This window comes from Saimiri boliviensis, chromosome 13, assembly GCF_048565385.1.
Source record: "Saimiri boliviensis isolate mSaiBol1 chromosome 13, mSaiBol1.pri, whole genome shotgun sequence".
Taxonomy (NCBI): Eukaryota; Metazoa; Chordata; class Mammalia; order Primates; family Cebidae; genus Saimiri; species Saimiri boliviensis.
In genome coordinates this window covers 5,570,674-5,594,696 of record NC_133461.1, presented here as the reverse complement: position 1 = coordinate 5,594,696, position 24,023 = coordinate 5,570,674, and the positions used below count along the sequence as shown (strand labels likewise).

The window sequence follows — 24,023 nt, the reverse complement described above, 5'->3', positions numbered from 1 at the left end:
TTGATATACACAGTGTTAATTTATTACATTATATAAAAGCATTATTTTGCAAGGTTTCAAAATTAAAAACCAAACTGAGCTTCACCACAATTTAAGAGCTGCTGCCCTAATGAGAATTCCCAGGCAGGGATGGAAAAGGGTGTGTGTGTGTGTGTGTGTGTGTGTGTGTATAACTGGGTAGCCAAACATAACAGGAAGAGATAAAACGGCTCCTTTTCAGCAATAAAACCACAATTGTGTTGAGTAATTATATGTTGCATAGTCTCCATAGTAAACAAAAACATGTCTTTCCATTTTGGTTGAAAGGAAAACTAATTTTTTCCCTTTTCCAGGCTGGCTTTGCTGCCTGGTCAGTGAGCTCAGGCCACTAACGAATGGCTGGCATCCCAGAGTCCACCCATGAGAGACCCACTTGACCTCCCAGAGCAAAACTCACTGTTTAAAGGTCCCAGATAGCAACACCAAGTGGCTTCTCTCCTTCCCTCCCTCCCTCTGTCTCACACCCGTCTTCCTGTAAACCTTTTTGCTTGTAGAGAACCTGCCCAGAAGGTGAACATCACCCAAAGTATCCCCGAGCGCCACAGAATGGCAACACACCCAGCGCAGCTCTGGAGAGAAAAGGAGCCTCCGCCCGACAGCCCAGAGCCCCCTTTCCTGTGGAATCCACTAGTCCTAGGCCTCGCCCTGGAACTTTGGTTTTAATTTACTTGTGCCACAGGGTGGCTGACGTGGTTTTTTTTCTTCTTGATAGAAATACAACTGCAAAGCCAGTCTTCCTGTCCGTGAGGAGAGGAGGCCCTCTGTGGAACTCGGTGTCATTTGGAAGATCCCCAGTGGTGATGGATAAGAACAGCAGCCGGCTGCGGGCCTTCTAACAGGCCCTTGGAGAAGGCAGAATGTACAGCTGCGGCCTCTGATCAACCTAGTCCCACACATCACTTCTCAGAGTGCCCTGAGGGGCAGAGCCAGTAAAGGGGATCCCAAAGTACGGCAGAAGGCACTCCCCTTTCTCAGGTTTAGAAAGGGGTTGCAGGCCAGGATAAGAGATCATTTGTAATGTGTCAATTTGTGACTTTTAAAACGTCAGATTAATATGTCTTCTCCAATGTATAACCCGCCAACATGATTTCCGGATTCTCTCATCTTTCTCAATTTCCCTTTTCACGGGATTCCTAAAAGGGGTGATCAGTTGGTTTGTTGAGCACTTGTGGGTCACAGGTATAAGTAGAAACCAGGTCCCTTTAAGTGAAAGCTCACTGGCTCCACATGGCCATGCCCCGTCTGTCTTCTGCTGGAAAAGCTTCCTTGAGATCACCACTGATGAGCCTATCATGCTGCAGGATGAGTTGATGCCTATCACTAGATCTTCAATCCACAAAAGAAAGATGCGGGTCTCTGGTCCTGCCTGGAGCCAATGCTGACCTCAGCATTCACTCTACTTTAAATTTCTCTCGAGTGGGAAGACAGCACTACATCAAGCCAACCTACAATTCCTGCTCAGGGGACGGTGTGTACAATACGTGGCTCCCGAAAGCCCCATCCATAACCTTGGTGGATTCCACAAAATGAAAAATACTGTAAGCTGCCAGCCATTACACACTCTCTGCAATGCAAATTACATTCCTTAAAAATGTATTTTTTAAAATTGTATTCCCAAAGAAAGGTGACACTTCTTTACTAGGTAGACAAGCTGTTCCAGAGGACATACTAGAGAAAGCACCACTTCCCACCCTAACACGCATCCCGAACACACTCAGCTGCTCACACTCAGAGTCATGTACATGTGCCTACACTTATACACATGCTGACACCTGTGCACTCATGTGCACACACCCATTCACACTCGTATACACATTCACACAGGCACACGTATGCCTCATGAGCACACTCACCTGTGCACACACACAGGCAGACACTCATGGGCACATGTGTGCACACTCACACATGCTCACATGCTCATCTGCACCCAGGCACAGGCATACACGTTTATTTGCGTGCACACACACTTTAATGTGGTAACACTTGACAGAGGAGCAGCTGGAACTCTGCCGGGAAAACCAGGTGCAAGTTCTCTCTGCATTGAGCAACTGCACACAGGTTCGTGTCTTCTGACAGAGAGCCCTGAAGTAAAATGCTCTGTACCCCATCCCCTCCCTCATCGCATTTTACACCAGGCAACAGGTCAGAGGCCAGGGCAGGACCAGAGCAAAGGAGGCACGTCTCTGGCAGCAGCACTTGGCACTCCACACTGTGGAGGCCAGAACAGCACCCCAGAGATCACTGGTTTGCACAGGGAAATGGCTCATCTTTAAAACGATGACAGAAGAAATCCATCAAGGTCTCTTTTTTCCTGTGTGGGCTTGTTTAAGGCCAGAAATTGTCTACTCCTCTGCCTCCTGCAGCTCCCTCAGTGTGGCTTGGAGGAGTCTGCGAAGCTTCCAGAACATGCTGGGGGCTGCTCTCTGGGTGTTCCCGCTGGAAACCACAGGGTCTGCACATTCCTGCACCGCCTCCTGTAACTGCAGCTGAAGCTGGAAAGAGACTGCAGAGCTCTTGAGAGGTGCGGAAAACCAATGGCGAAATATTTTGTCACAGATGACCTGAGGGAAGGAAGGGTGGGCAGTTAATTTAGGGCAGCAAATCCTCCTAAAAGCTTCCCAAGCCCAGGATTGGTTCTGAAACAGATCTCAGCTTCTCTCCCACCCCACCCCCATCCTTCAGGGAGCGCAATTCAGAGACCATCCGAATTCTGACACGTGCACTCATTTCTGCAGCGTAAACCTTTCAGCACCAGGAACAAACAGCACCTCGGAGAGGAGAAGCTGACCCCGGCGTAAGACAGAAAGTTCCCTTTCCAGCGCCCCCAGCAAATGGAGGAAGTCCTGGGTGACACTGAAAAAGGACTGGACACATTTCTAGGGAGGAAGGGAAGCAGAAGTCACAGGCAGTCACTGCTGCGGGAAGAGCTGGTCCTCTGCAGGCCTGAGGGAGGCCAGCTTTGCCATCACCACCTGGAGATGAGCTTTCTCATCCACAAGCCGGTCCTAGTGACCACGATGACCACCTGACCAGGTCGTCTGAAGGGCCAAACACTGCGTGAGGGAGAAGTGTGTGAACTTGAGCGGCTGCCTGTATCGCACTTTAAGGCTCATGGAGAAAAAGGCATATCTGAGAGAACAGGCTGCAGGCATAAGGCTTTCCTAAGGCTCTGTGACGCGTGTTATTCCAGGAGAAGAAGTAAGAATTAGCCACTCTCTGTCATTCTAATCGGGTATGATCCTCAGTGATGCTGAGGATCTCTTGAAATTTCCCAGTTTAAACATGCTGTTTGTTTCATAGCCCCTCCAGTTTCCCACCCTCAGAAATGAGCTGGGAGCTGCGTGCTTCCTCGTGCTTGATTTCTCTGCCTCACACTCGGTATCAGATTCAATTAACAAACGGCTCCATTGTAGAGAGCTATTGCTTCACAGAGGACAAAAACTGCAACTTCCATTTCACAATCCCTGCAAAGGCGAGGATTCTTTTCAAAACTAAATTGTGTTTTTGTTTTTGTTTTTTTTAATAGAGAATACATTTTCATGTGCAAAATCTAAAATGTTCTTAAGGCCAGACTGCAGTCTTGAGCTCCACCCCACCCCGCTCAGCTCCGGCTGAGAATGAGACAGTCTTTGACATGCGCATTCTCTTTTTCTTTTACACATAGGTAGTATATTACACCCGCTGCTCTCCAACTTCCACCCCCATTTATATGAGGGAGATCCCTCCAAATTGATTTTTTTTTTTTGAGACAGGGTCTCACTCTGTCACCCAGGCTGGAATGCAGTGGTGCCATCTTGGCTCACTGCAATTTCGACCTCCCCGACTCAAGCAATCCTTCTACCACCTCAGCCTCCTGAGTAGCTGGGACTACAAGCATGTGCCACCATGCCTGGCTAGTTTTTGTATTTTTTGTAGAGAACAGGATTTTGCCATGTTGCCCAGGCCGTTCTTGTACTCCAGGGCTCAAGCGATTCACCCAGCTTGGCCTTCCAAAGCACTGGGACTACAGGCATGAGCCACCTCGCCCAGCCATTCCCTCCAAATCAGTTCTTATGAGGATATTCCACGTGATTGAATGGCCACTTGTGAAATGTTTGCATGTATCATAAGTTATTTAACGAGTTCCCTATTGATGGAATTGAGGTTGCATAATAACATTTTCCATTATGAACAATGCTGCAATAAATGTCTTGCAGATATATCCTATTGCATTTTGTACATGTGACTACATTTTTAGAAATGGGATTTCCAGGTCAAAGGGCATGTGCATTTTTGTTTTGATAGATATGTTAAATTGACTTCATAAAATTTCTACTAATTTCTATTCCCTGGCAATGTTTCCAAGAATGCTTGTAAGGCCGCTCCAACACCAGTGTCACAGATTCATTTTGCCAACAGATGGGTGAAAATGGTTTCATTTGCATTTTTCTTAGTTTGAGAGCTGTTGGTGCTTCCTTTTCAATGAATGGTCAAGTTTCTATTTTTGGCCTTTGTTGTGTTCATTTGTAGATGCTCTTTATGTCTTAAGGACATTGCCCTTGCTTTAGGTTGGTTCCCCAGGAAGTAGACTCGAAGACAGATGTTTGCAGGCAGAGATTCTCTGAGGCCTGTCCTTGGGAACCACACTCCATGGAACTGAGGAAGAAGCAAGTGTGTGGGGCTGGGGGGGTCCCTGTGGAGTTGTCCCTTTGTGAGGCACAGGGAGCTTGGTGTCTGGTTCACCCTCTTGAACCAATCACTAGATGCTGCCTCTGGAAAGTGGGTCTCCCCTTGGTGAAGCCAGTCCTGGGAGAATGAGCCCCAGCAGCCGGAAGGAGCCCCCTTCCAACCTCTGCACCCCTAGTCTATAAGAAGAACCACAAACGCTTTGCACATTTTCTCATGTAACTTTTGTATTTGCTCTGGTGTGTGTGTGTAATTTTGTTTACACCAACATGGGTTTTCTTCTGAAAGATAATTAAATTTGTCAACAGTTCCTCTTTGGCTTTGTCTCATACTCGCAAAGGCCTTCTCTACATTAGAATAATATTTGAAACTCGCCCAGCTTTTTCTGGTACCTTGAGGATTTCATCTTTTCATGTATCTGAGTCATCTGGAATCTAGTGTGAGGTCCGGAGTAGGAAGCTAACATGGTGTTTGTCATGCCCAGCCAGCCAGTTTACCAGCACTGCTCACTGCGCAATACAGCTCTCCCTGCCCTGGTCTAAAAGGCCTCCTTTATTGGAGGCTAAATACCTGTATTTCATAGGTCTATTTCCATTTTATTGATTTGTAAATTTATACAGAGCAAGATTTTGGGGGGTATTTTGGATTCAAAATGTAGAAAATTAAGGCTGGGTATGGTAGCTCAAACCTGTAATCCCAGAAGTTTGGTAAGCTGAGATGGGAGGATCACTTGAAGACGTGGTCTCACTATGTTACCTTCTCAGACTATAAGCCTGAGACAAGCCTGGGTAACATAGTGAGACCACGTCTCTGCGAAAAATTAAAAATTAAAAAGTTAGCTAGGTGTGGTGGCATGCACCTGTAGTCCCATTTATTTGGGAGGCTGAGGTGAGAGGATCACTTAAGCCCAGGAGTTCAAGGCTGCAGTGAGCTGATTGTGTCACTGCACTCTAGCTTGGGTGATGAAGCGAGACACTGTCTCTAAAATAAAATAGAAATAAAAAGTAAAAAACTAAGAAAATATAAAATAAAGAAAATTATCTGTAATCCTACCTTCCAGAAATACTTGCTTTTGACATTTTGGGATATAGGTATATTTGACATTTTGGTATATAAGGATCATATACTGTTTAACAAAAATAGGATGGTATTGTAAAGACTAATTTGTAACCTGCATTTTTTTCACCTAATGCTTCATATTTTCTCATATCCTAATAGAACGTGTAATTTCATTTCTAGGACTTTATTCAAAGTCAATAATCAGATATGTGCACAAATAAAATTGCCCAACTAAAGAGCAGGGCTAACGTGTCTAACAGCCACACACCCTCAAGAGAGACGTGATTCACAACCACCTTAGCAATATAGACACTTCTTTATTTCCCTGAAGCCTCAACTGTTAATTGATAGCATTTCAATGACTATTCCCGATTGGCAAGTGAAATTTCTTATCATTGAATTTCAACCTGCATGTCTTTGAATGGTAAGACAAAATAATTTTCCAAATTTTTTGGCCATTTGGATTTCAGCGTTTGCATTTGGTGACTGTTCTGCCAATTTTCTTTGTGTTCCTGCTGCCCCTTAATGAATCGGTAAGAGCCCTTTCTACATAAAGGTGTAAACTCAGCCTCTCGTTATAGTGCAAAGAGCAGGCGTTTGTGTTCCCATTTTGTAGGATGGGCTCGCAAGGCAGTGGATGCTCAGGTGAAAATTATCTTCTTCCCACAGCTCAAGAAGAATGATTCATGACAGACTCCACCAAGGGTGTGAGTCCACATTAAAGAGGCTGGGATGGAGACACCTCTGAAGGCCACCGCGTTCCTAGACTTCCTGAAAGGGGAAATACGCAGTGATTCTTTGGCCCAGAAGGTTCCTGTAGACTCTGGGGTGGTAGAGTGGGGGTGTTTGTTTGGCCTGGCTAGGACCACCAGATTAACAGCAGACCTGTCCCCGCCTTCCCAAATCATCCCCATCACGGCTCATGCAGCACCATGCTGGGCTCCTCTCTCCTGCTCCCACGTAACCTGCGTTTTGGGTCTGCAGTGGATTCACACTGGCCTTTCAGGTTCAAGGAAGGAGGAGGACAAGCTACAGTGGAGGGCCCACTAGGGGAGCAGGTTGGAGAGTGCGAAGCCAGAGCCCCGTGAGCGATCACATGCAACCAGGCCACGGCGAGGCCCACCTGGACGCTGCGGGGCCGCCTCCGGCTATGATGAGCACCTGTGGGCCCAGGTGCATCCACCCTCCATGAAAGCCTCGGTGAGGGCAGAAAGAAACAGCTTCTGCCGCAAGAGGGGAGATGCTTCAACCCCAGACGGGGAGCCTGAGGCTGGCTGCCTCTGAATGCCCAAGTCCTGTGTGCACTCCACGTGTGGCTGATCTTCTGGACTTCGCTCATTTCTTCCACTCTAAACTACTTTCTGGACCTGACTCCTGGCCTGTCTGGATGGTGCTTTCTGTCCAACCTCTAGTGAGGCCAGTGTCTCGGGACTGCTTTGCATCCTTCTCAGTCTTGTCTTTGGTGGATTAGTCTCCGGGTTTTCATCATGGGTGTACCCGTGTCCATGAGCGGTTGTTGATACGTGGGGTGGAGCCTGGGCAAGAGGAAGCCCAGCAGCCAGCTCTGCAGGGAGCAACCCTCAGCAGATGCCCCTGGGTCACCTGACCAACAACCCTGGGGGAGGGCAACAAAGAGCACATGACTGTTCCATCCCGAGGTCCTGCCTTTATTGACCACATCGACTGAGCCACATGGATGGCCTGAAAAGGTTGCCCTTGAGCTCCACAGAGGGTATCTGCAGTGCTAGCGGCAGGAACAGCCGCGGAGCCCCCTCCCTCCCTCCCCCAGCCCTGGCGGCCTCCGCCTACCTGCAGGTTGTTGTTGACGCGCTGTGCTCCACACTTGTTGACTCGCAAATCACATCTTGAAAAACAGTCAAAGAAATTGCAGTCTTCATCTCCTGTGCAATTCTGTTCAAGGATTTCCCTCATTTTAGGTTCAAAAAAGGCCATGTCCACATCAATAGCCACCACCTGTAATCAAAAGAGCACGGGCTATCAAAGGGCTACTGGTCAGCTCCTCGGAGAGGGAGCCTGTTCACAGCTTGTGCTCAGCTCATGCGGGTGCCACTGTCCAGGTCACAGGTGATCCCGGAACTCTCACGAGCCAAGAGGAAAGCCCCAGCCATGCCCTGGGGAGTGGACTGCTCCCTTGAAGTGCCTGCATGCATTTTATTTTACACAGGCAACTGTCATAGTTATTGCAAGGCTTTAACTGCAAAAAGAACTCTGCAGCCATGGTGAAAGCCCAGGATTCGGAACTGTCACCACAAATATCACTTTTCATCTTTAGACATTTTCTCAGCTTGGCCAGTAGGATCTCTGAGATGTCTTGTAAATGAATTTCCCCTCTGCTCCCTTATCACTTTGGTCTCTGAGCTTCAAGAGTCAGGGCTGTAAAACTGTAAGATACAGAGAATCTATCCTCGTGAATACAAGCAATCCAAGGAATCCACATTCGAGGGGCAGGTCTTCACGCGTGATGGAGAAACTGAGGTAGGCAGTGCCTATGTTCTCCTCACGGCATGTCTGTTACCTGAGTCAGCTGGCTTTGGACTGACAGACGACAAAGTGAAGGAGAGTCCTCGAATTAAGATTGATATGCAAAGGACCTGAACAGGAGAAACGCCTGAGTTCACTGTCGTCGTGAGAACACGATGACCCCTGGAACTTCAGATTTATCTCCCTGGCATTGAACCAAACAGACTTCAAAAACAGAAAAAAAAAAAAAAAAAGAACTTTTAAAATATGCAGCTCTTCCTCAGTCACCTAGATGCAACAACAAAAACAGATGAGCTCAAACCTGAGAAAACCTGGAATCTGCCCAAATCAAGCCGTGTATAGCTTCGGGTGTTAAACAGGCACTAGGAAAGTTGATGAATTTGATGGAGTCAGTGGCATTTCACAAGCCTTCACAGGTCAGCATCGAAATAGCAGCCTTTCCTTCTCCCTTTGGGAGTGTTTCAAACAGCGTTTCATTCATTGGTTATTCCTCCTCAGTTCTATGCAATTTGGGAAGCACATTTTGGTTTGGGTTTTAGTTTTAGCTTTTCATTCAGGATTGATGCTAAAGGCAATGAAGTTTGTGGGGATTATTTAGTAAAATGGAGCTGTATTTCAAAATATGTGGAGATTAATGGAAACAAACAATATAGGCCTTTTCTCTATTTAAGGGGTTTTGCCTAATTACTAATTCGGATGCTACAACATCTCATTTTAATCTTTCCTATCCCATTATTTAGCCAAAACAAATAGCTGATTTCATTATCTGCCCTGGTTAACACACTAAGAATGAAGAAGGGCTATGCTAATGACTCTCCCGTCTTTATAATTCATTGCTGGGGCTACGACTCTTCTTTCTATGGTTTCTGGCATACTCCCCAGCCTCCCCTGGGCCCCTAATTAGAATTTTAGCTTCTTGCAACTTCTCCTTCCCATTTCTGATAGTTTCCTTCTCCTTCTGGAGAGCCAGATTTATTTTTTAATTTTTAGTGTATGAGGTCTACAATGGATTACAACTCATAAACGTAACCCTATGCACCTAAAATAAGAGCAGTATTTTTTAAAAAAAAGAACAGAAAAACCTACATCATGTTTCTTAACATCAGGAGAATCAAAATCCTTCCTGCATGAAATTACCCAACTTGCCTCATCTTCTTCAAACTTCCTCCTGGCATCGGAATAGGAAAATGAACAAGAATTATTTCATTCTTCACCAAAAAGCGTGGCCCTGGAGTAGGAAACCATGCCATCTGCTGGAAAAGAGTACTGGGGTGGGGGGCGGGCAATAGTGTAGGACCATGAAGTCGTGATGGCTCCTAGTTACTCATTTACAGCCACTGGGCACACCCTCGAGATCTGCAAGTGGGCATCTGCTGGGAGGCGCCCCTTCCTTCCGCAGGGGCAGCCCAGCAACCTGGGCTCAAAGTCAGGACCCACCCGCAGGACTCTGAGCTCACCGTCTCTCAAACATGAGCCCACATAAGAATCAACTAGGAGGTCTTGTGTTTAAGACAGGGATTGCTGGCTCCCATCCCGGTTGTTTCTGATTCAATAGGTCTGGGGTGGTGTTTGAGAATTTGCATTTCTAATGAGCTCTCTGGTGATGCAGATATTGCTGGTTTTCACTCAAAAGTTGTAAAAGCTTGGGGAAAATAACTCCTTGAACCCCCGGGTCTGCAAGAAGGGTCCAGAACAGCAGGACTGGTGAAGGGGACGACTCCTGTCCTCCTCCCTATCCTCACCCAAGCCAAGACTGCAGTGGAGGTAACAGCCCTGAGCGGTGCAGCGCCAGCCAGCAAAACACAGTCCAGGGCTAGGCAAAGGCTGCACAGTCATTATTTTATTGACCAAATGTTTTGTGCTGATGGTGTGCAAGGTATTGGAGGCACAACTTAGGTGGTTCCCACAAAGCAGTCACTGGACAATCGACAAGTAGATAAAAAGCATCCAATGATGTCCACTCGGCCTCACAGACCCCATCAACCCCGGCTCCTTCGGGAAGCAGATATCCTCGAGAAATTCCCTCAACAATTACGGCACCTGCTGGATCCCACTCTCTGATGCTTACTGACACCTGCCGGAGGAAGAAGGGGGTGACTGAGTGACAAGAACTGGCCTGCGGCTGCCAAGAGCTGGGGGGGTTGTGCATGGATACTCCCTGACCTCCCCCACAAGGCCTCAATGTGTCTGTGGGTCATTCTCCGCCACACACATATCGGCACAGTGTCTGGGAGATGCACGTGGCACTCAGAGTATTGCAAACGGAGCTGAGTTCCCTTGGAGTTCCCAGCCCAGCACACAGACCCCCTGGAACCTCCCAGAACCTCCTAGCTCATTCCCTGCCACACTTTGAGGCACCCTTGGCTTGTCAGCCCTGCAGGGCGGCAGGGACTGAGGCATTAGGACAGAGCACTGAAGGTGGGATATACAATGCCCTTTGCAGGGATGAGGGCATGGGTGGAGAAGGATTTACACTGGCAGCAGATTTAGTTTTCCAGCTGCTTTCAGAAGGCCATGCCACTCCTGTGCCACCTGCCTTGGAGGCCATGACTGGCAGTAACGGTGCCTGGTTTTTGTCCCTTTATGTTACAACCATGATGAAGAGCACGACCCGACCATGAACCAGGCCCCATGGTGACCAGCAGGCCCTGGTGACTGGAGCTAAGCAGGTCTGGCTGTTTGGCTGGCAGCACTGACCGTGTAAGAATGAACTTGTTACAGCAGGTGGGGAGCAGAGCACGCTGCTTTCCCCAAACCCATCCCGCACCTGCGACATCCCTGCCTGCCCTATTACTACTTCCTCTCGGAGGGTCCCAGTGCTTGGTACAGCATGAGGGCACTGGGATCATTGCAGCAGCATTACTCTGACACATCAGTGTTTGCCCAACCAGGTAAAGAGAGAGGGGTTTGTGTTACACGAGGACGCTGAGGCTCCCACCGCTGCTCGTCCGCTCCTGCTGTTCTCATGCGGCTGCCTGGCCCCAGGGCAGGAGATGAACACACATGTGCCCCACGGTGCGGTGGCAGATATTTCTACCTGGGCAGGTTTTTCCCTTGTGGAAGTCACGAAAGCTCCATTTGTTCCTCTAGAAGTCTTACATAGGGAATGGAAACTAACTGGAACCTCTCCAGAAAAAAAACACTGGGTCACAGAGCGTGTGCAGCTTGAGAACAGCACCCGCACACCAGAGGCCACCCTCCCTCATCGCCCTCTTCAGCCCCTCACCTCCTGTGGACTATTTTCTGCTCAAGTTAAACAGACCCACAAGTGAGCCTACTCAAAGCAGCCCCGCGGCTCAGGTGAAGGAACCAGAGCAGCCCTCTGGGAGGACGAACGTGGCCTGGCCCTCTGCCTCCCACTGTGGGCTCCGTCCATTCAATTCCTCACTCCAGATGCATCTGTTCCTTGCTAACATCTGAGAGGAAGTGGTCTGGTGAGTGGGAGCTCTCTGAGTTCTTTGAGACTACAGAAGCAATAGTGGTTTGCTAACTCAGGCCAGGAGCTCAGAAACCCTCTCATTTCCTTCCCACCAGACCCGAGAGCTCCGTTCTTCACACATAAGCACACCCGCCCTGCAGCACTTACTGTGAAGTCACTCCGGATGGCAAAGTTTTCTGGCTTGATGTCGCAGAGGTGGAGGCGGTGGGAAAAGTCGCTGTCAAAATGGTTCACCATGTCCAAGAAGCTGAGCGCAATGTCGCTGATGGCCTTGGCCTGGCCACCCCCAGGGACACCCGGAGCCCGGTCCAGGGGGAAGAGAGCCCGGTGGTGGGGGCTGCCCGCAGCCAGGAACTCCACAGCGTAGAAGTGGCCGCAGGAGCCCAGCACGGGCAGCACGTGGGGGCTGAGGTCCTGAAGCAGGCTGAAGTAGACGTACTCCTCCTGCTGCAGCAGGGCCCACAGGCTGGCCAGCTGTCCCCGCCAGCGTGGCCCCCGCCTGCCCGGCCACCACGGCCCCAGGCTGCTGTTGGACAGCTCCAGGCCCAGGACGCTCTTGACCTCCCCGGCCACCATCAGGAGGAGTTCCGCCTCAGGTACGTCCTGGCCACCCTCCCCTGCCTCTTCTTCCAACAGGCCGAGGGGTGGGAAGCTGGAGAAGGCCTCCTCCTTGGACTTGAGGACTACAGGCCGGCCCCGCCAGTCGGCCTGCAGCACCTTCTTGCCCCTGTTGTGATGCAGGCAGCGTCGGAAGAGCAGCTTTCCCGCCACGCACAGGTCCACGCACAGGTCCCCAGCCAGCACACCGCGCCGGTAGTCCCTGCACTGGAAGGAAGGGGACAGGCAGTCACAGTGGAGTGCTCTGTTTCTCGGGTGGGTATCAGAGAAAGGGACAGCTTGGCCGCTGCCCTCAGGTTGCTGATAATCCAGCTGTGCAGAGAAACCTTTGCCCTGTGGACCACAGAGGCCACCAGCCGGTGAGGAATTCAGGGTAGGGTTAAAGGAGCTGCTCGCAGTCATTACCCACCTCGCTCGGGCCTGGGACAGCTCTGCAGAATGAGGACACCTGCAGCGGGGAAGCTGACTTCCCATCATCCAGCTGGGTGGCTCTGGGAAAGCCAGAGACCAGGAAACCAACAGGGGAGGGGGCTGGACCAGGCGTAGCTCTCGACTCTGGCCACACTTTAGGGTCACTGGGAGAGCTTCTGACTCCTGCATCTAAGCAGTGAGGTCAGGTCTCAGCTGAGGGGACCCCAGGAACCCTATCTGCCCCCAGCCTTGACCACAGTAATGACCCTTCCTACAGGTATATTCCTTGAGCTTGCTGTTTTCCATGTGAAGTGGAATGGTCTGTAAAGCTTGCAGGCTGGAGGACTGCAGATGTTTAGAGGAGAAGCCTCTAGACGATACACGAGTGAGAACAGGGCTCATGGCTGGTGAGCTGCAGAAGACAGGGGCCAAGGAGGACCCATGCAGGATGCATTCTGGAAGAGTTGGGTGTGTTTGCATTCAGGCGATAGCGAGCAAGGCTGTCCAAGAGCCCCCAGATGGGGTATGTCTTCTCGACTCCAGGAGACCTTAGGATGCAGCCACGAGGGGACCTGGCAGCCTTCCCCACCACAAATTCCCTGAGAAGCTGGTCCAGCCTGACAATCTTGCCAGAGGGAGGGAAGGAAGAGGCGCAGAGTGGAAGGAAGGAGAGGACTGTCATCCTCTTCTCTCTTTTCTTTTTCAGAAACGCTAAACCACTGGACCATTTTGATTAGGTGTTGAGTGTATTTCCTAGTCCCACCCGTTTCCCCCACAAATATCTTCCTCCATGTCAGCAAATAAAGGCCTCTCTTCCTTCCTGGAAATTCTACAGCACATGAAACCACAGAGTTACCCGAGTTCTTCTAAGTTCATAAGAAATATCAACTCCCAAAGCTCATGTTCTCACCCCGTTTCATTTATGAGAAAGGACTTGAAGGCTCAGCAGTAGCAAAGTGCAGCATGGTGCCAGGACAAAAGATGGGGCCAAGGGTCCCTGAGCTTGGATTCCATGGTCCAACCATGCTGCCACGTCCTTACCTGCCCCAGGCTTCAAACTCTTTCCCTGCGTCGTGCCCCTGCCTCCCTGCACGGTAATTGTACCAGCCAAGTGGGAAGTGTGTGTGGACGCCACAGCATATGCACGAGCCAGGCAACAGGAGAGGCCCGGGAACAGCCCTGGGTTCCTAATCAGACACTGCCCAGCCTCACAGGTGGCCAGGTAGGTCAGTTGTACCCATCCCAAGCAGATTACAAGCAGCTACTTGAAGTCAAAACCTCCAGTACCTAGATGTATAAATAATTCCAAAGGCAAACTTATCATGATGGCTCACCCCTATAACCCCAGAATTTTGGGAGGCCAAGACTGGCAGATCGCTTGAGGCCAAGAGTTTGAGACCAGCCTGGCCAACATGGTGAAACCCTGTCTCTACTAAAAATACAACAATTAGCCAGCCATAGTGGTGCATGCCTATAGTCCCAGCTACTCAGAAGGCTTAAGCAAGAGAATCGCTTGAACCCAGGAGGCGCAAGTTGAAGTGAGCTGAAATTATGTCACTACACTCCAGCCTGGGAAACAGAGCAAGTCTCTGTCTCAAAAAATTAATTAATTAATTAATTAATTAATTAAAAATCAACGACCTCTGAAAACTGCAAGTTATTCATGACTCATTTGACCTTATGTGGTGGCAAAACCCAGCTGAAAAGATACGAGCCTATTTGTATCTATATGTGTTTGACTTGGTATGAATTTGCATACATTCTACTGTAGCATTATTAACTTGATTACTGGCACTGTCCCATATGCAAAATATATGGTACTATGTGATCTTTCTAACATTCAACAAGACTTGAATTTTGAAACGCACCTGGCCCCAAAACATTTGGTAAGGGAGGGACTGGGGGCCTTTATAAACACTGCAGGCTAATTGTTCCAAGTGCTTATTGAAAAGAAACAGTCCGAGTGCTTAAAAGAAGTATCTAGATATTTTTCAGGACTACATCAGGTAGTACAACAGCCCAAAAGGCCAAAGCCGAGCTGTCTGAGCTGCCCCCTGGCTTCCAGGTGAAGCGGTGGGGGGCTCCTCCCAGTCCCTGCATTTTGGATCTCTCTATAATGCACTGGGTTGGGGATGGGGAAGTCTTGCTTGGCCAGCACAATGATGCCCACGAGAGAGCTTTTGTCTATCGTGAGTAGACAGAAACCCACGATCCTGGCCCTGGAGCTAGTGACACCACCCTATTTGCCTGGGGCTTTGCATCTTTGGAAACCCACAGCCGTAAGGAAGCTGTATTAACATACACTCGCCGGCTGCTTTAAACACATTTGGAATTGTGCACCTGCTGCGTTCATTTTGGAATTTAACTCAAGAGAATCGTGGTAAAATGTCATTCTTTGGCTTTAACCCTGGTCACTCTTCGCAAGGCATGGGGTCATGAAAGGCGCATGGGGGGACTGGGATCCTTTGTGTCCAGCACACTTTGCTTGCCTTGGCCTCCACACTGCCCTTCAGAAGAACACAGCAGCTGGTCAGGCTCCTCCAAGACCTGAAGTGAGGTGAAGATGAATGATAGGAACTGAAACCACCATGAGCAAGAAGATGTCGCTGGCAGAAACAGTAGGGGCTGTTCATTTTACTTGTTGGGAGTTGCCTCCTGCTTTATCTGGTATTTACAGGGGTTCACATCTTTATAAATCTGGTAAGAAAAGGCAAAAAAAATTGTTTTCTGATTTTTTAAATTAAAAAATAAAACTTCCACAAGTATGATACCCAAAATAGTTTGATTCACTCCCATAAAATTTTATAGTGTTATCACATATTTCATTAAATTGAAAGTACTTTTGCAAAGAGAACCATTGAAAAAGAAAGAAAAGCACACAGTAGAACTCCAGCGGAGCCAGAGCTGTGATTCTGAGCTGGGAACTTCAGGGTCCCACAGTGCTGTGCGGGCAGGGAGACGTGGTCCTGGTTGCAACTGAGAGAGGAGGCTCAGGAGAGAAGTGTCAGAGATGCTGGACCCCATTTCCATTAGCGGAGTGAGGAGGGTACCCACCGTGACTGCCAGGTCCCTCATTCCTCTCATATAAACTGTGGCCACCAGAGCCACTAGCCATGAGAGACACCTGCCGGCCAAGAAGCTACCTCCTCTCTGCTCCACTGGGATTGGGACTGAGCCACCCCCAAATCAACAGCTCCAGCTTTCCAGAGCAAGCCCAGTTGTGTGCGAGCCTGGACGGGCCACCATCCGACCACAGCTGCCAGGCGCTGGAGTTCACAGAGCAGAGGGGACAGCCTTTGAAACCCCTAAACGGCATGAGAGTGACAGGACAGGGCCCCAGTGAGGCTAAGCTTGGCACAGATTGGGTCTGCCTCTGGGCTCTGCCCCTGGCATGCTGTGTGGCTTGTTTCTGAGTCTGGAAAATGAGGATAATGATACTGCGTCACGGAGTCAAACAAGGTCACAGGGAGACAGTCCTAACACAGTGCCCGGCCTAAGGTGGCTTGCTCAATGTTAGTTTCCTCTCAAGCCCTGGTTGGAAAGGGTTGGGAGGGGGCAGGGTGACTTCTTCCTGGGGGAGATGCCTCTGAGCTCAATTTTGAGAGAGGAATTAGAAATCTTTGAGGGAGAGGGCAGCTGAGTTACAGAGAACTTGTGCAAAGGCCCTGAGTTTCAAAGTAGCCCTGTGTGTTCAGAGAACCAGAAACGACCCTGGGAATAGAGGGCGCAGTTGAAGCAAGCACCTGCTGACAGGCTGAGCTGCTCTGCTGGAAATGTCATTCAGGGTGTCTCCGTGGGACTTCAATGCTTCCTACCCTGCCTGGCCACATCAACCTTTGCCCCAAAGCCAGCACCACCCCTAAGCGGAATTGTTGTCTCCCTCCCCTACCCCAGGGCTCATTCAGTCATGGCCATGGTTGAGTGGCACTGGGTCAGGTCCCCACAGCACCACATCTAATACAAAACTGTGCCGCATCAATAAAATACAAACCCATATGAGATTTGCCTCTGAATTTGGAGGGCAATTCCACACAGGAGTGGTGAGACGTTTAGAACAATGGTATAACTGTTGAATTTGGCATCCAGCCTAAAGATTTTGGAAGAAAACATTCCTTTTGGCTGTTTTTCTGAACATCAGCAGCACATTGGCGTGTAAGCCTGCCTCCCCGACGCCTGCTTGGTGCGGTGACACTATGTGTCAGGACCAAAGGCCTGACCAGACCCGCCAGCTTCCACAGGTAAGGTCTTGGGTTTATAACCTAACTTTTCAGTACCCCCGTCACCCCACTTGCCCTAAGAGAGCATTTACATTAAAGCAAAGCGTGAAAACGATACAGATCCTCCTCAGCTTACAATGGGTTATGCCCCAACAGCCCCAGAGTAGGTTGAAAACGCGTTTCATGCACCTAACATACCGAGCATCACAGCTTAGCCCCATCTACCTTAAACATGCCCGGAACACTTACATTATTAGCCTCTGGCAGGGCAAAATTATCTCATACAACACCTATGTAAAATGAAGTGTTGACTATCTCACGTAATTTCATGGAATTTATTGAATGCCGCCCTGAAAGTGAAAACCCGAATGGTTGCATGGATCCTCAAAGTGGAGTTTCCACTGAATGCATCTCACTTTCACCCTGTCATAAAGTTGAAAAATCGCAAGTTAAACCATCCTAAGTCAGAAACCGTCTTTATACAATTGTAGTTACAGCACAGACGTTCCTTGATATCCTTTACAATGAAGTATTTCTGGCTTTTCAATTCCTACTCCTCTTGTGTAGAACACAAAATTTGTCTCCTCTTCACCAGTGTGAAAGTAAATCTGCAGCACCTTCCTGCATGTCTGTGCCTGCCGAGCACAGAAAAAGATTTAATCCAGCATTTTAAAAAATGGTCAACTCAATGTACAAATTACAAGTTTGAATTTAAAATCGTCATCAGGCCAGACACGTGGATCATGCCTGTAAGCCCAGCAGTTTGGGAGGCTGAGGAAGGAGGATCACTTGAGCCCAGGAATTCAAGACCAGTCTGGATGGGCAACATGGCAAGACCCCCGACTCTACAAAAATAAAAAATTAATTAGCTGAGCCATGCTTATAGTCTCAGCTACTTGAGAGATGGAGACAGGAGGACTGACTGGCCTGGGAAGTAGAGGTCACAGTGAGTCCTGTTTGCACCACTGCACTCCAGCCAAGGTGACGGAGGAAGACCCTGTCTCAAGAAAAACAAAAAACCCCAAAAACTTTCATCATGTTAAAGATGATAGTGGGATATTTTATTAGCAGCATGTCCTTGTCCTGTTGAAGGAGGTAGGTTTTGTTGTTGTTGTTGTTGAACTCAATAGAAGTAGTTTATGTAGGTCCATTTTAAAAATCAGTCTTTAGGCCAGGCGCAGTGGCTCACACCTGTAATCCTAACATTTTGGGAGGCCGAGGTGGGTGGATCACAAAGTCAGAAGATTGAGACCATCCTGGCTAACATGGTAAAACCCCCTCTCTACTAAAAATACAAATAATTAGCCAGGCATGGTGGCATGGGCCTATAGTCCCATCTACTCGGAAGGCAGGATAATCACTTGAACCCAGGAGGTGGAGGTTGCAGTGAGCTGAGATCACTCCACTGCACTCCAGCCTGGGCAACAAAGCAAGACTCCACCTTAAAAAAAAAAGTTTTTCTCAGACTCCTCTGTGCATAGGAGGAGGTCCTAAGGCCAGTTTAAAGACAGGTACACTTCTGTACCCAGATGTGTATGCATATAAAATCCACAGGTATTGGAGTTGAAAATAAGCTGAAGAAACAAGTTAAAGTCTTATTGCAGCTAACTCTGGCGTGCTTTTAGAATTAATTACGTTTGCAGTGGATTTGTGCTTCTTACCGATGTGAAAATATCCACACAGATGCACATTCCCATTACATCCGTCCCGCTTTTGTGAGAAGCACTCTTTGCAATTGTTGCTTAGTATCTCTCTAATTTATGTCATGGTTCTCAGGCAAAAACAAAACCTGTGCACTCTAGTCTAGAAAACTGCTGATAAGGTCTCCAAGGTCATGTCTGAGGGGTTTTCTTTTGTGTGTTTGTTTTTAAGGAGCATGAAGTTCCTCTGCAGTTAGCAACATTCATACTTGACAGTGGTAGTGTTTCCCTAAGCAGCTGTGCTGTGCATTGCAGAATCTCAGCACAGTCAGCTGGTCCACTCTGTAACCCCTCCCTGCTTTTAGGAATGTGGATGAGCACTCAGGCAATCATTCACTGCTGAAAAACTCTCTGGGTATGTGCCCTGGATGCTGTAGTCCCGTTGGGACCTTGACAGTTTCTATCACAGCAGCAAAGAAACGTAAGCCTGCCCTATTAAAAATGAATCTCTGATGTAGACAGCTACGTGAAATTCCATCAAGACCTCACTAGCCAAAAAAGCCAGTTAAGCCTTCAGAATATCAGTCTGTGAGAATATCTTTGACCTGCCTTAAGAATGACATGGTATGGAAGGGTTAAGTATATGAGTTGTTATGTAGAGTTTCCATTATTACAGAAACCACTGTCATGTCATCGCTACCATCAGACTATCCAGGGTCATATCCTGGCTCCTCACCATATTAACTGTGTGAAGCAGGGCAAATCACTTCTCCTACTTGAGGCTCAGTTTTGCTATCTATGAAACGGGGATACTGAAAGCAAATATTTCATAGAGGTTGTTGAGGGAACTCAGTGAAATAAGACCCGTGAAACGATTCACATGGTGCCTTCCCTGAGGAAGAGTCAACAGGCAGCAGCCTGCATCTTCTGCTTCAGTGTGAAGAGCTCAGCCTGTTGAATGAATGAGAAGCCAGGTGTATCAATGACCCAGCACCAAGCTAGCTCCCCAGCTGGCTCGGCCTCCTGACACAGCCCACTAGAAACGCAGGGCTCCAGAGACCTGAGTGCGCCTATTTCACAGTGTGCTGTTCCTCTTAAAGCTAACATTAAGGGGAGCCTTAAGGTCTGACCAGGAATAATCCAAGCTGGAAACTCCAGGGCTCAATCCTTTGGAACAATTCAGGTTGGCTCTGCTAAGAACTTGTGGGAAGTGGTCGACTCCCTAGGGAGGTGGGGTGTGGGCTTGGGGAGAACGTGAAGACCCCTGACCCCCATCCCCTCTCTCGCCTCTAAGCTTTTTCCTGTGATTCCTTTATCCTACAGGTGGGTCCACTCCTGGCAGGCCAGCAGTGCCCCTTGCCAGGCGGGAGCCTGGGAACACTGGCAGCCGAGGCTACTGGGGGGCGGGGAACCCACTACAACTCCCTGGGTCCTGCCAGAAAGTCTCCCTTCAGCTCAGCTGGCAAAGTGGTTTCTTCTATGCTCCGGTATTCAGAGTGAAAGCTAATGAGGGTCTGGAGGCCCGTCAGGAAAATAACAACCAGTTTTATTATTACGGATAAAAGCCAGGCAGAATGAATCGGGAAGTGCCAGGGGAGCAGAGACAGAAGCTCAATTCAGCTCAAGTCCTTGAAAGCCACAATGCCAACCTCTACTTTGCAACTCAGCCAGGCAGAGTCGGGATTGTGAAGATTGGGCTTGTATTTAAACCCTGTCCTAACTCAGAGTGTCCTGGGTAAAACTTGAGCCAGGGTCCTGTGTGGGTCTCGCATCAAAATATTCAGGATGAAAACCATAGAAAGGGAAGCGGCAGGAAGAGGGGCAGGGGGAGAGTTCTGAGACTGTCAGGAGTCAGGAACTCAAACAGGGCCTGTGGGCAAAGGCTGCTCCCCCAAAAACCAGTTCACCAGACAGCACCACATCAATACCTAGAGAGATGGGTGTGGCCTCTGACACCGTTCTTGTGGCTGTAGGAAAGATTGAGGGCCTTCAGGGCCTGAACCAATCTCTCCAGCTTTATGTCTGACTAGAAAAGATTCCATATGGCTGCCGCTGAAGATACATTGGTAAAACCTCTAAACAGAACTGGTTTTAATTTACCACCCTGGAATGCTGGTAAAGTTATGATTAGCAATTACTTAAATTATAGTAAGATGATTTAATTTCCACTAGGCCTTTCCTCACTTAACCAAAGGTAAAGAAATGAAAAATGGCATTCGTTTTTTATCTTAATCTAACGGATTACTATATTAAATTTGTAAATAGGTATTCCACTTCAGCCAGACCGTCAATGTTAGTTTGCTATAATTAGTCTATCAGCACTCCCTTCCCCCAAGACAAGAAAACCAGGGGGGGGAATTTATAAGTGAAAAAGATTTTTATGGGTTACTAAGAAAAATCAGTGAGCTCTTGCGACTTAAAACTTGTTAGAACTGGCCAAGTGCGGTGGCTCATGCCTGTAATCCCAGAACTTTGGGAGGGTGAGGCAGGCGGATCTCCTGAGGTCGGAAGTTCAGGACCAGCCTGACCAACTTTTTGAGAAACCCCATCTCTACTAAAAATACAAAATTAGCTGGGAGTGGTGGTGCATGCCTGTAATCCCAGCTACTTGGGAGACTGAGGCAGGAGAATCAATTGAACCGGGAAGGTGGAGGTCACAGTGAGCTGAGATCGTGCCATGGCACTCCAGCCTGGGCAACAAAAGTTAAACTCTGTCTCAAAAATAAATAAATAAACAAACCTGATTAAAAAAAAAACCATGTAACAGTAGAAGGGGGTCAGTGGAAAGAATCTGTAAGTGTCTCAACTACATATGTTCAATTCACGATGACACACACATCAGAGTGAATTAGGGAGCATAACTTGTTTTAGCTAGTATACCTGGCTCATTTAAAAAATATTTCCAATCTCACTTAAACAATCATTTACTTTAAAAACCTTTGTGATCCCACATTTTGAAAATGTTGAAAATCTACAATCTCAAAAGGCCCACGCAGATGTAAGCAATTGAACTGAAACTGCCCATGTGTTTCTTGAAGATGTTTTAGAAAATAGATCACTTTTCAAATCAAATGCTTAGATAGTCCCTATTTTAGAAAGTGAATAATCGCTTAAGAAGTCATGTTAGAGTAGTTGCTACCATCTTCCCCTGTCTGGATTTAGGGGACTCCCATCTTTATTCAAGTCTCCTTTGCGCAGGAGAGGACTGCTAGCCACCTTTCCAATCAACTAAAGATGAGCATTTCATTCACAGGATCTGAGCCCAGCGCACGCAGCAGTCTGTAAAATGTCAAATGTTTCTTTCTCTCCTTAATTCTCCCGCTCAGCTGAGGAGCTGCTGGATGTGAGCATTCGGCCCCAGGACCCGGGATCTGCAGAGTCCGAGCCGCCTCCGCAGAGCGCTCTGCCAGCCCGCGAGCACGCAGCGTCAGTTCCCACAGACCGAGACCGCGGACAGCCTGGGCTCTGGAGCGCACCGAGGCAGAGGCCGGACCAACCCTGCGCGTGGGCTTGGCAAGGTGGGGGGCGGGGGGTGATCTGGCAGCCCAGGGTGGAATCACACACCGCGGGCTGGGCTGGAGCGCTGAGGACCCCAGAGACAGAGGCGTGGCACCTCCGATCACGAACCACTGACTCGTGCCCGGAGCTCTGCCGCCCGACACTGGACGCGGGCACCTAGCGGGCTGCCCGGAGGCTAAAGCAGACCTGGACACTCGGATCAGACCTGCAAACTTTCTTCTGGAGCTCGGGCTCAGGGGTGGCGAGAGTAGGACGCAAAGGCTGCCTGGGGAAGAAGGGCGGATTCTGGCGAAAAGGGTAGAGAGACACCCCCCGCGCGCCCGCGGAGCACTCCCGGCTGCGTTCCCATTCTGGGAAGCAGGGCGTGCGCTCTGGCATTCCACGCCTGTGTCGGGACCCCACACACCCGGCTGGTGCCACCGCCACCCGAGTCCCCGGGGGAGGCTGGGGCCCGGGACCGGTGCTATCCCCACTCCCGGGACGCGCGGCGCGGGGCAGAGCGGCGGCGGGACCTACCAGCGCGGCCAGGATGCGCCGGCTCTTCTCGTCTGTGCAGCGCTCGGAGAGGACGCTCGGGTGCGCGCGGAGCAGCAGCGCGGCCGCCAGCACCCAGCCCGCGGTCCACGCGGCGAAGGCGAGGAGCACGCCCCGCCCGCAGCGCGGGTGCCGCCCGCACCACCCGGCCCGGCCCCGGCCCCTCTCTCCCGCCGTCCGCGCCATCGCCAGCCCCGCAGGCGCCTCGGCCCCGCCGCCGCCTGCGCCCAGCGTTCCGCGCTCGCGTCCCGGCTCCGCGGCTCAGGCCCGCGCGGTGGGCAGAGGACGCGGGGGAGGGGCCGCGCGAGGGGAGGGAGCAGGCCCGGCGCCTGGGGCGGAGGTGGCGGGTTGGGGGGGGGGGCGTCCTGGGGACACCCCGCGCGCGCGAGCACCGGCTGGGGGTCCACTCGCCGCACCCACTGCTCCACCCTCCCCACTTTTTTTTTTTTTTTAAACTTTCTTCCCAGAAAGACGAGCTCCCCACTTCAACGGAATCCTGGTAAATTGAATCCCCTCTGTCTTTGAGGACTGGTTCCTCTGACTACGTATCTTTAATTGCCACATTGTACCCCGCTTCTCCCCTGAGCGACTGCCGGGTGCCCCCGCCCCCGGCGCTTTTTACCGCACCTGCTCCCCATCCCCGCCCGTTTACTCTCCACCGGAACCGCGATACCGAGTCTCACCCCAACGTGAGTTTTTCCGCCCAGCGCATCCCCGCCCCGCGCCCGGCCCCGGCAGTGAGATCCGGAGAGTGCGAAGCGTCGGGGGTCCAGGACAGTCAGGGGGTTTTGGGACGACCCAGCCCTCCCCTTCCCACAGGCACCCCTGAATCAGACCCCTCGCTGTCTCCCAGGCTCCAAAAACTCGCAGGCGTCCTTCTCAGGGCTACAAAGAGCTGCTCTCTGGAAACACTCCCTGTTACCGGGGAGGACACGTCCACCACGTGTGTCTAAATCTGTGTTTACAGATTCGCAGAATAATCCGGGGCTCAGGCAACCGTGTTCGCATCCCAATCGTTCTGTAAAGCAGGCTGGCCGCGGGCCCACAGGGCGTCCCAGGTTCTCACCAGCATCTCTCCCCAACCCTGCCCAGGGATGCTTCTCACACCCCTAACGCCTTTCTCCAGACAGGGGGAGGCGGCGGCGCCCCAGAGGAACTGTCACAGCTGAGGGGCCGTGAAAGCCGCCACGCCCAGCGGCTCTTGCATTCACCGAACAAAAGCGCATTCAGGGCCCAGTACGGGCCAGCCCATCCCGGGTCGCCCTCCCGCCTGCCCTGAGCCTGAATTTCACATGACCCGTTCCCGGGTTTAGAGATAATGGAAACATGCCCTGATCACAGCTTGCTGTGATTGTCCCACAGGAGCTGACTTCTTGCCTT

General features: G+C 50.0%; 1 protein-coding gene across 1 annotated transcript; it reads right to left on the bottom strand.

Annotated features, from left to right (window-relative positions):
• DIPK1C (divergent protein kinase domain 1C) lies at positions 1-22,910 on the bottom strand. Its single transcript, XM_039463771.2, has 4 exons — positions 22,626-22,910; positions 11,852-12,529; positions 7,573-7,737; positions 1-2,600 (listed from the first exon to the last, which is right to left on the bottom strand). Exons 1-4 carry the CDS (start codon positions 22,827-22,829, stop codon positions 2,382-2,384), a joined length of 1,266 nt encoding a protein of 421 aa, XP_039319705.1. The 5' UTR covers positions 22,830-22,910; the 3' UTR covers positions 1-2,381.
• Between the last annotated feature and the right edge of the window lie 1,113 nt (positions 22,911-24,023).